The 13,648-nt window shown below is 28.9% G+C and overlaps 1 protein-coding gene across 9 annotated transcripts in view; it reads right to left on the bottom strand.

The window, feature by feature from the left end:
- The window catches only part of LOC107445721 (zinc finger protein castor homolog 1), a 195,512-nt gene that overhangs the window by 80,594 nt on the left and 101,270 nt on the right, over positions 1 to 13,648 (bottom strand). For all 9 annotated transcript variants that reach the window (XM_043051818.3, XM_071187567.2, XM_071187565.2 and 6 more), the window contains exon 2: positions 11,327 to 12,434. In XM_043051818.3, coding sequence (XP_042907752.1) covers positions 11,327 to 12,368 — 1,042 coding nt within the window. In that variant the 5' untranslated portion in view covers positions 12,369 to 12,434. The remainder of the gene's footprint in view (positions 1 to 11,326; positions 12,435 to 13,648) is intronic.

Below are 13,648 nucleotides of genomic sequence, written 5' to 3'. Positions count from 1 at the left end.
TTTTGGTAAAATTAGCAATAAAATAGGGTTTTATAAAATTTAGTAAACGTGGTAAAATTTTGTGATTTTATCATACCTTAGAGTATGGCAATAAAAGCCATTTTTCAGATAAATTTATTTTTTGGTTTTGTATTTCTTACTAAATGTGTAGTAATAAGAACTATAATTTAGAAAACTAGAATTTTCGGTAAATCACTACCATATGAACGGAAAAATTACCAAACGAATGGTTTAAATATCGTAAATTTTGGTTTTAATAATCATAATTATGGTTTTTTTTCCACTAGAAATGTCATTACCATACAGTGCGATAATTTTTCCGGAATTCTTTCTACGTTCAGATTTTGCATCAATATTAATTTTAAGGATTCAGTTAACATAGCTAGAATTATTTAATGAGTGAAATTGTTCTAGCCATCTTAACTAAAACTTCAAAGTGCATTTGTCTGAAGTTAAGTTTTTTTTTCTTGATAAATTATATTAATCGTACAATAACAATCTTTAGATTTCAATAGGGGAAATAAATCGCGGTTTTTTTATATATAGTTAATCATTAATAAACCTTTTTTTTTTCTTTTTTGGTTTTGTTGTTTTTCTTATTTGAGGTTTTGGTAAATATTGTTAAAAATTCACACACTTCATATATACAAAATTATTGTTTTTTAATAAAAAGTTTTGGTACATAATAAAAAAATTATAATTATGCAATAATTGAAAGCATGCGAATTTTATGTACTTAAATATAAATAGTCACATAAAATTTTCATGATTATTGAAGTATGCCACAGAAGTTTACAACACATAATATGTTCACTTGCATTCTGTATTACATATTCACATTTTATGGAAACATTTAATGAAAAAATTATTTTCCTCAAAACTGATAGTGAAACGATTTTTGGGAAAATGAATCATTTTCAGCAACATTAAATTTTAAAATCATATGAAAAACTCAAGCTTAGTTAAGAAAAACTAAAGCATTCTTTTGCTGAAGTGCTATAAGGAATAAATTTAATTCGCATTTATAAACTAACTCTTTTAAAGCATTGAAATAAAAAAAAATTGTATACTGACAGTTTATGAAATATTTTACCGTATTATAATACATAAAAAATGTTTCTAAAGAGAATCGTATCATGCAAAAAAAACCGTGATTATTCTGTTTACAACATGAATTTTTGGAATTTATCTAAGGTTGTAAAAAAGGGTTTCTCTTTGAGTAAAAATGTGTCAAAATAGCCTCCCGAGAGAGTTAAACTTTTAGCCAAGTAGTTCAGCGTAGGATAAAAACTACTTTTTGTTTAGATTTTGTTTTAGTTCTACCAGTTGCACTCTTTCAGAGTTTTGACCCAACGGAATTTAAGCAATAAAAAATCTTATTTATTATAATTTTTCGCATTTGAATTGAAAAAAAATTTGAACTTTAATCTTGAATTGAGAAAAATGGGAAAGATAAGAATAGGAAAAATGGAAAATTACTTAAAAGGTCACTAAATATTTAAAAAAAAAAACGTTGATTCTTTCGAACGATTTTAGGAGACAATGAAACAGCGACATTTACTTTCGTTAAGAAAAAAAAACCTTCTTAGAACAAACATGGCGATCAACTGCCGAGAAAAGACAAAGCGATTAAATACGAAAGAATAGAAACTGATTTCAATCTAATCTTCAAATGCAATCTTCTTTAGACATTTAATGACACCTCTAATCTTAAGGCAAAAAGCATGGCCGCTTAAAACAATACCATAAAATGTCGATAAAAAAGGCACAGATTTAGTAGGGACTGTTCACCCAAGTTATTTACTTCAGTTACTTTGAATTGTCCAGTAATTGCCGAATTTATAAGAAGCATGTGTATTGCATGGAATAGAATTTTTATTTTTAAGGTATAATGTATTAAAAGGTATTTGTTGCCAAGAGTGAGATAAAAGAAAGACTTTGATGCTGATTAAGTTGAGGTCTCTACCCTGTACTTAGAACTTCTGCATGCTGAATGATTTCTTGCATGGTATGCGTGACTTATTTATGGCACTTACATTTGTTTAGATTTTGTGGGGAGCATTGTGTTGAAATTTTTACATCTGATAAAAATGGACTTATTTCAACTAATTAATTGTATTTATAACTTTTGGGTATAGTTGTAGCACTAGAATAAAATAATGGTTGAAGGGCTTTGGGAAATATAAGCCCCATTTTCAGGACTTATTTCAACTAATTAATTGTATTTATAACTTTTGGGTATAGTTGTAGCACTAGAATAAAATAATGGTTGAAGGGCTTTGGGAAATATAAGCCCCATTTTCAGGACTTATTTCAACTAATTTGTATTTATAACTTTTGGGTATAGTTGTAGCACTAGAATAAAATAATGGTTGAAGGGCTTTGGGAAATATAAGCCCCATTTTCAGGACTTATTTCAACTAATTAATTGTATTTATAACTTTTGGTTATAGTTGTAGCACTAGAATAAAATTATGGTTGAAGGGCTTTGGGAAATATAAGCCCCATTTTCAGGACTTATTTCAACTAATTTGTATTTATAACTTTTGGGTATAGTTGTAGCACTAGAATAAAATAATGGTTGAAGGGCTTTGGGAAATATAAGCCCCATTTTCAGGACTTATTTCAACTAATTAATTGTATTTATAACTTTTGGTTATAGTTGTAGCACTAGAATAAAATTATGGTTGAAGGGCTTTGGGAAACATAAGCCCCATTTTCAGGACTTATTTCAACTAATTAATTGTATTTATAACTTTTGGTTATAGTTGTAGCACTAGAATAAAATTATGGTTGAAGGGCTTTGGGAAATATAAGCTCCATTTTCAGGACTTATTTCAATTAATTAATTGTATTTATAACTTTTGGGTATAGTTGTAGCACTAGAATAAAATAATGTTTGAAGGGCTTTGGGAAATACAAGCCCCATTTTCAAACTGCTTAGGCGAACGCTTGTGGTTTTAAAAACAGCATGAAAAAATTTTATGAACTGAGATGTTTCTGTGTATTGTGCTGTTATTTAGTGGTAATTTCAAAAACGTTTAAAGTGTCTATTTGGGACAAAAATACTACTGAATGTGTCAATGTCACCTTTGGTAAAAATGTGGCTTTTTACTATATTACCTAATTCCCTTAAGTTGATTTAAAAAAAAAAAGAACCGGAGAAAAATTAAATTTCGTCGAAAAAAACATTTAAAATTAGTTCATAGGAGAAGAATCTTAAAATAGCGTTAATATTCCAAACATTTAGTGTAAACTAAGTTTATATAAGTTTATATAAGTTTATTATAATCAAAATCCAAAAACAACTATTTGAAAATATTACAACCAATACATGAAAATCTTACCATGCGTAATAAGTTTAACTAAATAAAGCCAATAATTTGCGAAATTTAATATCCTTGCTCCTAACTTTCAAAGACAATAAAATTTCTGGTAACTAACTTTGATTGCTAAATTTAAGAATGAAGTAGTTAAGTTTTACCTGATATTAAATTTTGCTTTACAGAGAGTAGACAATATAAATAATCCAAACTTCTCTATATAAATAATCAAACTTTTTTGTTAGCTGAACGGCCTCTATTCATTAAATATATATTGCTAAAAAAGTTCCGTTGAAATTTCACTACACAGAAAGAAGTCGTGTTGTCAAAAAGCAAACAATTTACATCGAACCAAAAAGGGAATTTAAGAGAATTCAGCAAAATTATGTTACGTCAAAGCAACATCAGGGTAATTTGAGTTCAACAGGGTTAACTTGCAATAAAATATCTTACTCGGTTTGTCATGCATTAAAAATATCATTGTTTTAATTATTTCGGTCATCACGTATTTACCAATGACGAGGATTTCCGAATACTTAATACGGTAATAGTAATTTAAGTGCAGTAATAGAGTAATATTAATTCAGTCATTTAAGTAGGGGAGAGTGGGGTCAATTGTAACATTTTTTACTTAACTATTTTTAACTAACAAAAAATCCAATATATTATTAGTATTAATTGACAGACGAGTAAAGTAGACAATCCTCTACTAGAAAAAAAAATAAATACATGATTTTAAATATTATTATATTAGTTATTAACAATTTTTGACAGTCGTGCAGTTGTTACAATTGTCCCCACTTACGGGGTCAATTGTAACAGTTCATAAATTCAACTAAAACATAGTTAATTATACATATTATCATAGTTGTGGTATATTTTTTTATTGATCAAAATAGTAGTGATATTTTAGGAGAAAAAATAATAATGAGCAGAAACCTAAAAGGTTAAACTTTTAACTTTAAGGGGTTAAAAATTTTAATTTATGCTGTGAAAGGTGACAAATAAAATAATGCACATGCAACATAATATAAATGATATAGGAAACTATTGGTGGTTCTTAAAGAGTTAAATAATGGTTTGTAAGCATAAGATTATTTATTTTCAGCTGTTACAATCGTCCCTTTACTTATTGTTACAATTGTCCCCAAGACACCATTTCAGCTTCATTTGCTAAAAACAATGCTAGTTAATTAGCAAAACTAATCTTTTTTTTATTGAAATGTTAATTAAAGTGTCCACTTACATATTCGGTTACTAATTTTTATTTGTTTAAACAAAATTACTTTGTTACAATATAATATTCTAATACCAAAAAAAGTACTTGAGTGGCGTGAAAATATCTTTTGTGATGTAACTCTTTCAAAAGTACATAAGAGTGGTTGCCATCAGAGGTGTACATGTAGATTTATTAAATACACCTTGTGCGCCACCTAGGAACCAAATCTAGAACCCGACACTCGAAATTTTTGCTCTGTTACAATCGTACCCTGTTACAATTGACCCCACTCTCCCCTACAATAATAGTATTAATAATTTCATAATTTAAGAGCAATAATAGTATTAATAATCTAATAATTTAAGCAGAGCAAGACAATAATAGTAGTTTAAGTACAATAATAGTAATTTAGTAATTTAAGTCTTATGATACTATGTATGTAATTTAGTATTTTAAGTGCAATAATAAAATTAACAATTTAGTAATTTAAGCAGAGCAAGACAATAACAGTAATTTAAGTACAATAATAGTAATTTAGTAATTTAAGTATAATGATACTAATTATGTAATTTAGTAATTTAAGTGCAATAATAAAATTAATAATTTAGTAATTTAAGCACAGCAAGAAAATAATAGTAATTTAAGTACAATAATAGTAATTTAAGTACAATAATATTAATTTAGTCAACTAAAATATTTTTATTCTATTAAAACAATCGTGCTATTTGTGTTTAACATTATTTTTAAAGTTCTTCCGCATTTAAGAATTTTTTTTATAAGTCAGTGTAAGACTAGGGTTAACTTATTGTTTTACGAGACGCAAAAAGTGCAGTTTTTTTTTTTACTCCTCAAAGTTTGGCGACCCATCAAGTTTTGTTAGACGCCCTATTTATATGATCAAGAATGCATTCATAGCAGTTGCTGCGTTTCAAATATTAGAGTAAGCTTTCTTTTAATTCTTCTTTAGACACCAAGATAACTTCGTTTCATTTTCTTTATTTTTTTAGGCTTTCATTTATTTGTTAACTTATTTTCTCCATGATTATTTTTATGAACCAGCTTATTTTATACAACGTTTTCCAACATTGTACTCAGGAACAGAGTTTTGAGTTTTTACAGAGCTTGACTTTTTAATGGCTCTTAAAAAAAAAACTACTTAAGAACTTATTTTAATGCCAACTTATCGCGATACATTACGTAAGTTCTGAAAATAAATAACACGTTACACCTTTCTCTCACTCATCATATTAAATTTAAACGTAAATAATAGATACGCTGAAGGAAAATTAATCATTCATAAAACTTCACGGTTTTAGAAAAATTGTTTTCCCTATCGTCAAAGCTACAAATTTAGGGAAAATTTAAAGAAAACTATTTCTTCCCCCTTCCTTATAAAATAAAAAAAATATTAGTAATAACTACTATTTTCAGTTTGATAGGGCATATTTTATTAATTTAATGATCAGGAAAACATTGAAAAATTAAATTCATTGTTACTAAAATAAAGTGAACTGTAGTGAGAAAAAAAGTATGGTCAAAATTACCGGAATATGGTTAAATTTACCTTGTTTCTGAATCTATGTAAACACCAAATGGCTCGGTAATTTTTTCCGAACCGCTTTGGTAATTGTTTTGGTTATAAAATAAATGCATGTATAACCACAAAATATAATGTTATAATGTGATAAAACTTATTAAATGTGGCAAAATTTGGTAATTTTATCATGATTTCTTAGGGCATAATATAAAAACCATTTACACTTGGTTAAATTTACTTTTCAGTTTTGAATTTTTTACTGTATGTGTAGTAATAAGAATTTTAATTATGAAAACCAGAATTTTTCCGCTATACCGTTACAATAGGAACGGAAAATTTACCAAACGAATGGTTCATAAATACAATATATTTTGGTTTTATTATCAGAATTATGGGTTTTTCTACCAGAAATGTCATTACCAGTAAGTACGGAAATTTTACCAGAATTTCTTCTCTTTGTGGTATTACTAACATTCTAGAGATCAGGTTTGGATAGGGTCCCCCCCCCCTCCCAAATATGAAGAATAACAGGGTAACTTACACACTAAAAACGGTCAAAAATTCACTAATGCGAATATATAATGAATCAACTTTTCAAGGTTTATCACCCTAAGCAATTTAAAGACAATTCATTAGTAATCTAAGCACCGTAGCGGACTGAATTCTATGAATTTTTTAAATCGTTAACAGTCTAAATTTGGTTCAGCGTTGAACCATAATATCGAAACCTTGAATCATAATATCGTGTATATTTGCTGGTTAAAGTTTTAAGTAGAGTCATATTTTCGTATAAATAGAACCATTGCTTTTGTGTATGATGATATGGTGAGGCTTAGTAACACAATAACGGTTGCAGAAAATTTAGGCGATATAGTAGTTAGACATGCTATAAAATTTAGCAAAACAAGTTATTTTAATTGGTTATTTATCATCTAAAATTGTTTTGACACAGGGCATTACATTCTGTTAAAACTGAAATTTTTTGCAGGAGAAAACTCACATTTCACCAGAAAAGTATAATTTCTCAGAATCATTATCAACCGAATATTGAAACATTTTCTAAACTACGTTGCTTAGTTACCAAGTTAAATCACTTCAAATTGAATCAACTTATAATTTTTCTTTTACATCTTTTTACATAAAATGATCTTTTTTATGGCTGACTAACTAAACAATTTTTGCTACGAAACGAAACTGATAAAAAGTTTGAAAAAAAAATCTTTTTTTCTGGTAAAGTCTATTTTGAACAAAATTTTTCGAAATTGAAGGAGTGGATCTTAGAAATACCGCCACATTTTAAAACAATTTTAAATCACTACCCTATACGTAATAAATACATTTACAAACTAGACATTTGTTATAAAGGCTGTCTTAAAAAGCGTAGGGAAATTTTAAATTTCATTACATTTTATTACATCAACAATCAAAAATATTTAAAAACTTTTGAATTAGTTACTTCTAGTTATGAGTTGGTTTTAAGTGCACATTTGTTTTTAAATTTGTTTCTTACACTGAAAAGTAGGAAAATGTTTTTAAAAAAAAGAGCTTTCGTATTAAAAAGGGTTCGAAAAAATTGAAAAAAATTATATTTAAGTTTTAATCTGCTCTTTTCGTTAATTAATTGTAAACAATAGGAAAAGAAATATAGAAACAATGGTAAAGGGAAATATTAGCTTCTTCAGCAGCTTTATGGAGCTACCATCTATGTTGGAATGAGAGTATCGTATTCGAATAGTCCAGGGTCACAAATGGGGGGAGTGCCGAACACTGGAAACTTTTGATGTGTTGAAGAGAAGAGAGGAAATATTGTGATGTCAACACTGGGATTTAAACTCCCCTTCTGTCTGTCATGAAACTAACAGATTAGCCTTCTCAGGTATAATATGTACTCAACTGTAAGGAGCTAAGTGACTTTATTAGGTGGGCCTAGTTGGTGAGATAAAATTCTTTTGCTTAACCATATTAGGTGAAAGCAGGTAATAAACGATTTTTCTCATAATTAACAATTTGAATACTATCTTAGTCGTTTATTGTTATTTAACTCTTTGGTGTGAATATGGTAAAATGACAATCAAATATATTGTTATTTAACCATTTTTTCCGGAAAATTTCTAACAGTGTATTAATGCATAGAATTCATGTGATATATCGTAAGAATATATTCAAAAATATGATCATCATAATCTAAACAAATATCAATAATTTTTAAATTGCATAGATATATCGCATGGCTTAAGTCAAGGAGGTTAAGAAGTAAAATCTATGCATATTGATGGCCACACTAAAGCATCACCGCCTTTTGAATCCCACTCCAAAAATACTTTCTGACACGGTACCCACAATTATTCTTTTGCGATAAATGTTACGCATCGATTTGAAAATTCTTTATTTGTTCTTTTTTCCATCTGTTCAGAAATTTTTTTATAAATTTTCCTCTTAAGGGTTGTCCGCCCATTTAGGCTTTCGAAAACATGTTTTATCCCTCGGCCCCGTTAATGTCTAAGCAGAGAATGATTGGCATAAAGGCTTATCAATTTAGCTCCACCCTTGAAAATGAAAAAAAAAAAAAAAACTTTTTTTTCCACTTCTTTTTCTCATCTCTAGAATTTTTCCCACCCGTTTATTATCCCCCTTCTAAATCTGAAGATTCCTTCTTTTTTCCTTCGCTTTCGAAGTAAGAACGCAAACCGGATTATTTTACTGTAACATTTAATCACCACTTTAAAAAGAGAATGCTGATGGTGAAAAATACGCTTTTATTTCTTGCAGAGAAAAGGATATGTAATTTTTTCCCACCGACCTAGACTCTTTTTTTAAAAAAAAAGAATAAAAAAGGAGCTTATCTTAATGAAACAACTGCTGCAAAAGCAAACAACTTATACACTAAAAAGAGGGGACCTTTAATTTGTTAATATTATCTAGTGCCCTACTAGTGCTTGGCTCCACATATGATTTGTACTTACAACTCCATTCTCAAAAGTAAATGTATTTTTAATGGAGGAATTGCTTTTTTTTTTATCTTCTAAGCCAACGGTTTTTTTAGTTTTTTTTATTTCATTTATGTACGTGTGTGGTGAATGTCCTAGAACTTTCAGACAAGCGTTCATCATTGGAGAAGTATAACTCCTAGCTTCTGTTTAAAGAACACAGGAAAGAAAAAAAAAGAAATTCAATAAATGTTTTTTAGGTTGTTTGTGGCGACGAAGGATTTTCGCTTTAAAATACAATTAAGCGAAGGAAATCATAAATACCTCTGTTTTTTTCGCAAGCGACCTATTGTTCTTCGTTGCCAACAACGGAGAATTTAGACACGAATTTTACAGACCGCAGTAAACGGTTATTTTCAAGATGATTCATAAAAAAACCACAGGAATATAAAGAGGTAGAATAATATTAAAGTTTATAAACTTTGATAAAACGGATCATATAAGTTTGTCCGTGGTAGATAAAATTTTTTTTAATCTTATCATTATTCGCTATAAATTTATTGATAGTTAATGCATTTGACTGAAAGAAGAATGGAATATATGCAAAAGCTGATTTTAAATAACGGGAAATATCTCTACTTTTTTTAAACTTTATTGTTGCAAATATTACTGTATTCAAGTATAAGTGACAGTAAAAGATATACAAAGAAATTAGGAAGAAAAAAATTTAAAGAATGTTTTGAAAGTTTCGATAGTAGAAAAACTATTTAAATAGCAACTTTGAGTAGAGGTTTTAAAGTAAATAATAATTAGCTTTGTTTCATAGGGTTAAAGAAAGAAAAATATATGTTTATCAATTTAACTTGAACCATGGAAATGATAAAAAAACTCATTTTATAATATATTTGAATTGAAACTTTGAGTAGAGGAGTAAAAATAAATAATAATTATCTGTGTTTCATATATTTGAGGTAGTGTATCAATTTAACATGAACCATGGATATGATAGAAAAAAGTTTATCTTAATGTATAATTGAAACATATTTAATGCACCAATTACAAGAATCAACCGTTGTGCAGTTTTAAAAATAAATATTCCATTTTAGTAAAAGAATGAGTTCGAAATTTAAGTCTTAAAATTACTTTTAATAAATATTACGTGGGAGAAAAAGTTACAATTGCTTTTTCCAAAGAAAAAAAAAGTAAAAAATTGAGATTATTTAATAAAATCACTTAAGATTTATTTATAGATATTTTAATTTCATTCAATTATTTAAAATTCAATGAAACATGTTTATATGAATCATTTTAAAGTTATATGTGCTAATATTGTTAAATATTACGCATACTCTTAGCAATTTTGATTGGAAGCGATTCTTTAAGGAAATAGGATAATATTTTTTTTTTAAAAAAACTAAATGATTCTTCATAAAATATTTTTTATAACACATTCAGCTTTTGAGGAAAAATAGAAACTTAAATTGCTTTGGAGTGCTGGTTTTATTAAATTTCAAGTAACCTTGAAGTCATAAAGGAAAATGAAGTAATGATTAAGTAATAAGGGATAAAATGTTTATTTAAGGTTTTTCCACAAGAATTTCTATAAAAAAAAATTTAAAAAAAGGAAGCGAAAATCTTTAATGAGTAATTTAAGAACTGCCTATTTAATCCGCGTTATTATTAAATGTTTATTTATTTTTAATTTGCTTTCAAATGCAATTTTGAAACAGAATTATTGCTAGTATATAACATAAAATAATTTTTAGTTTTATTGAAAATTAAAAAAAGCAAAAAAAGTAGTAACATATTATAAAGATTTAAATTTTTGAATTTTGTGATATTTCAACTTTCATCTGACTTGCATTTAATTAATGTCCTCATAAAAAGATCGCGAAGTTAAGTGAGAAATAAATTTTAACTTCTATGAGAATTTTGAAATACTATTAAGAAGTCTTCAAAAAATTATTGTATATACTTTCAGAAAAATCAGCTCAGCTTTGATCCATAATAATATTCAATATTGTTTCAACCTTAAAAAGGTGTTAAATTGCAGTTCAAATATTCTGTTCTATAATGATACCTTTCAAAAATGATTTGTTCAAGTATAACCATTATGAAATTAAATCTATGAAGAATTTAATTGCTTGATTTTTATGGTTCAACTAAGCACATTATTAAGGTTTCAGCAGAGTTTTTAACAGTGTATCTTAACACTGCGACAAATGACACACAAAAAATTGTTCCTCTTATAAAATAAAATCCTTATTTACGTCAGATAATAACTTTGAAAATAAATCTATTGTAAAAACATTGAACTTACCACCAGAAAAGCTAGGATGAGACATTTGATTGTTTGTCATATTGTCAGGGGCATCATTTAGTCCATACATTCCCAACAGTTCTTTCATGGTATTCTCTGCGTAATCCTTCATGGTAACTCCCTCAGGTATCATCAGGGTATCACCAGCATGTCTCTTTGCAGGAGGATAGTTCGGATGACATAAATGAGGACTACCTGGCGAGTCATTATTTCTGCCTGTGATAGAATGGCTGGGACTGGAGCTTGATCCTGTCCCATCACGACCACTATTGCGAGACAAGTCCATGACTGGAGTTCGTCCACGCTCTTCATCCACAGTCAAGGCCTCATCCTCTTCGTCATATTCACAATGATCATAGCGCTTAATTTGCGGAGGACTTGTGGCGTTGTTTAAAGGAGGACTGCCTCCAGTATCGTTTTTAGAGTTTAATTTCCAACGCGGAGGCCCTGTGTCACTGCTTAAATCCAAAGGTTGTTCGCCTCCGTTTCCACGATCATTTTCTAATATCCTAGACGATACAGGAGAGGATGGCGACAATGGATTGGGACTGGACCTCGATAAGTCTGTTTGGTTCTCAAAACACTCTTCTTCGGTTGTATATTCGTCATCAGCATTGTAATGGTAGACAATATTTCTAGGTTTGAAGTTTTTTCGTTTATTTCGAGATTGTCTTGGAAGAGATTGACAATCATCTCTGGGGGTTGATCTCGAACTTTTGATGTCACCCTTGGAATCGTCATCGTCGTCGTCATCTTCGACTGGACACAAAGGTGAACGAACTGTCATGGCTGCAGTGGATGGCGTATGAGCAATCACTCTGGGTAATATAGACAAATCTGTATTCGTGACGGAAGTTGGTGGACTACCACCGTTGATTAATACACCGCATGGTTCATCATCATCAACTACACCACCACTTATGGAATTGCTGCTAACCATGGAGGCAAAGCTTACGGAGTGATGATGGGAAGAAACTGAAGCTATGACAGACGATGTGATGGAAGCAAAAGAAGGCGAGGAAGGTCCGGTCGTCGAGGTCATACTCGCGCCGGATCACACAAGTCTGACTCGTCGCCTCTAATCATCTGGACAACACTAACAAATTCCCTGTGAAAGAAAGAGGAAGAAAATATTATTAATAAAATATATTTAATAAACATATAATTCAATTTTAAGTATGGAAATGATTTTATTTTACATTTTGCAGATACATTCTTTTATTAAGAAAGTGTCTGCAAAATGTGAATAGATATATGCGATGCATTCTTTTATACATGCACTGTAAAAAATTCCTTATCAAATTACGGTAAAATCTATTTTTAATAAAGCATGTCATGGAATAAAAATTTTACAGTAATAATTAGTCTAATTACTTTCATTAAACAAATATTACTGTATAAATTACGGTATTATATTTAATTGTAAAAATGTATTTTACTATAAAATAGATTTTACGGTTGATGCACCCAAAGAGCCGGTACTTTAAACCGTAATTTGATTCAGAATTTTTACAGTGTGCCCTTATGTGGATGGTATCTCAAAAAAATTTCAACTATGTTTTGGGCATTAAAAATACTTATTAACATTTTTCTACCTTTAATAACTACTTCTTATTTTGGTTTCAATTTTTAGATACATCTTTAAATGTTACGGATCTTAGATGTCTGGAAAGTACATTTGTTTTATAAGATGGAATTGAGACTAACCATGGAGACAAAGCAAACGGAATGATGATGATTTGAATGATTCTGAATAGTAATAGAAACGAATGTTTCCCAAAAGATTTTGCGAATTGCTACGTATGATCTAGTTTGCCCCGAAAATGTAACAAATATTAACACTTCCCATTTCAAATGATTATGAAAAACAGAGCATGAAATTTAAAATTTTAAAAAGAAGTAGTTTCCCCGATCATAGATCTTGACTTAAAAATTACATATATAAAGGAATGATAAATGTCAAAACACAGGTAGGTCATTTTTAATCTTTTTTTAGTTTCCGGGGGAAATTTTTTGAATGATTCTGATGGTTAGGTCAAAGAAAAATGAAAGAAAAGGGCGAGATGTTTGAAAAATACTCCAAAATTAGATAAGCCCCTAGGGATATCTTCAGTTTCTTTGATGAAAATACATAACAGGTGACCGACCCAGAAGCTTCTAAACTTGTCGTTCGAGGTTGATTTAGTTTTAATCGATAGTGCTGTAGCGATGCCGAAGAATGGCAGAATGAAGTCCATCTGCATATCAAGTAGCTTCGATGATCAAAACAGGATTTAAAAATTATTATCCCAACAAATGGCAGTTTTTAATAATTTTTTTTCT

The sequence above is a fragment of the Parasteatoda tepidariorum genome, chromosome 11 (assembly GCF_982258835.1).
Source record: "Parasteatoda tepidariorum strain Cologne lab strain chromosome 11, Ptep-v5.0, whole genome shotgun sequence".
In the NCBI taxonomy this organism is placed as follows: domain Eukaryota; kingdom Metazoa; phylum Arthropoda; class Arachnida; order Araneae; family Theridiidae; genus Parasteatoda; species Parasteatoda tepidariorum.
This window is presented reverse-complemented; position numbering and strand designations above follow the sequence as displayed.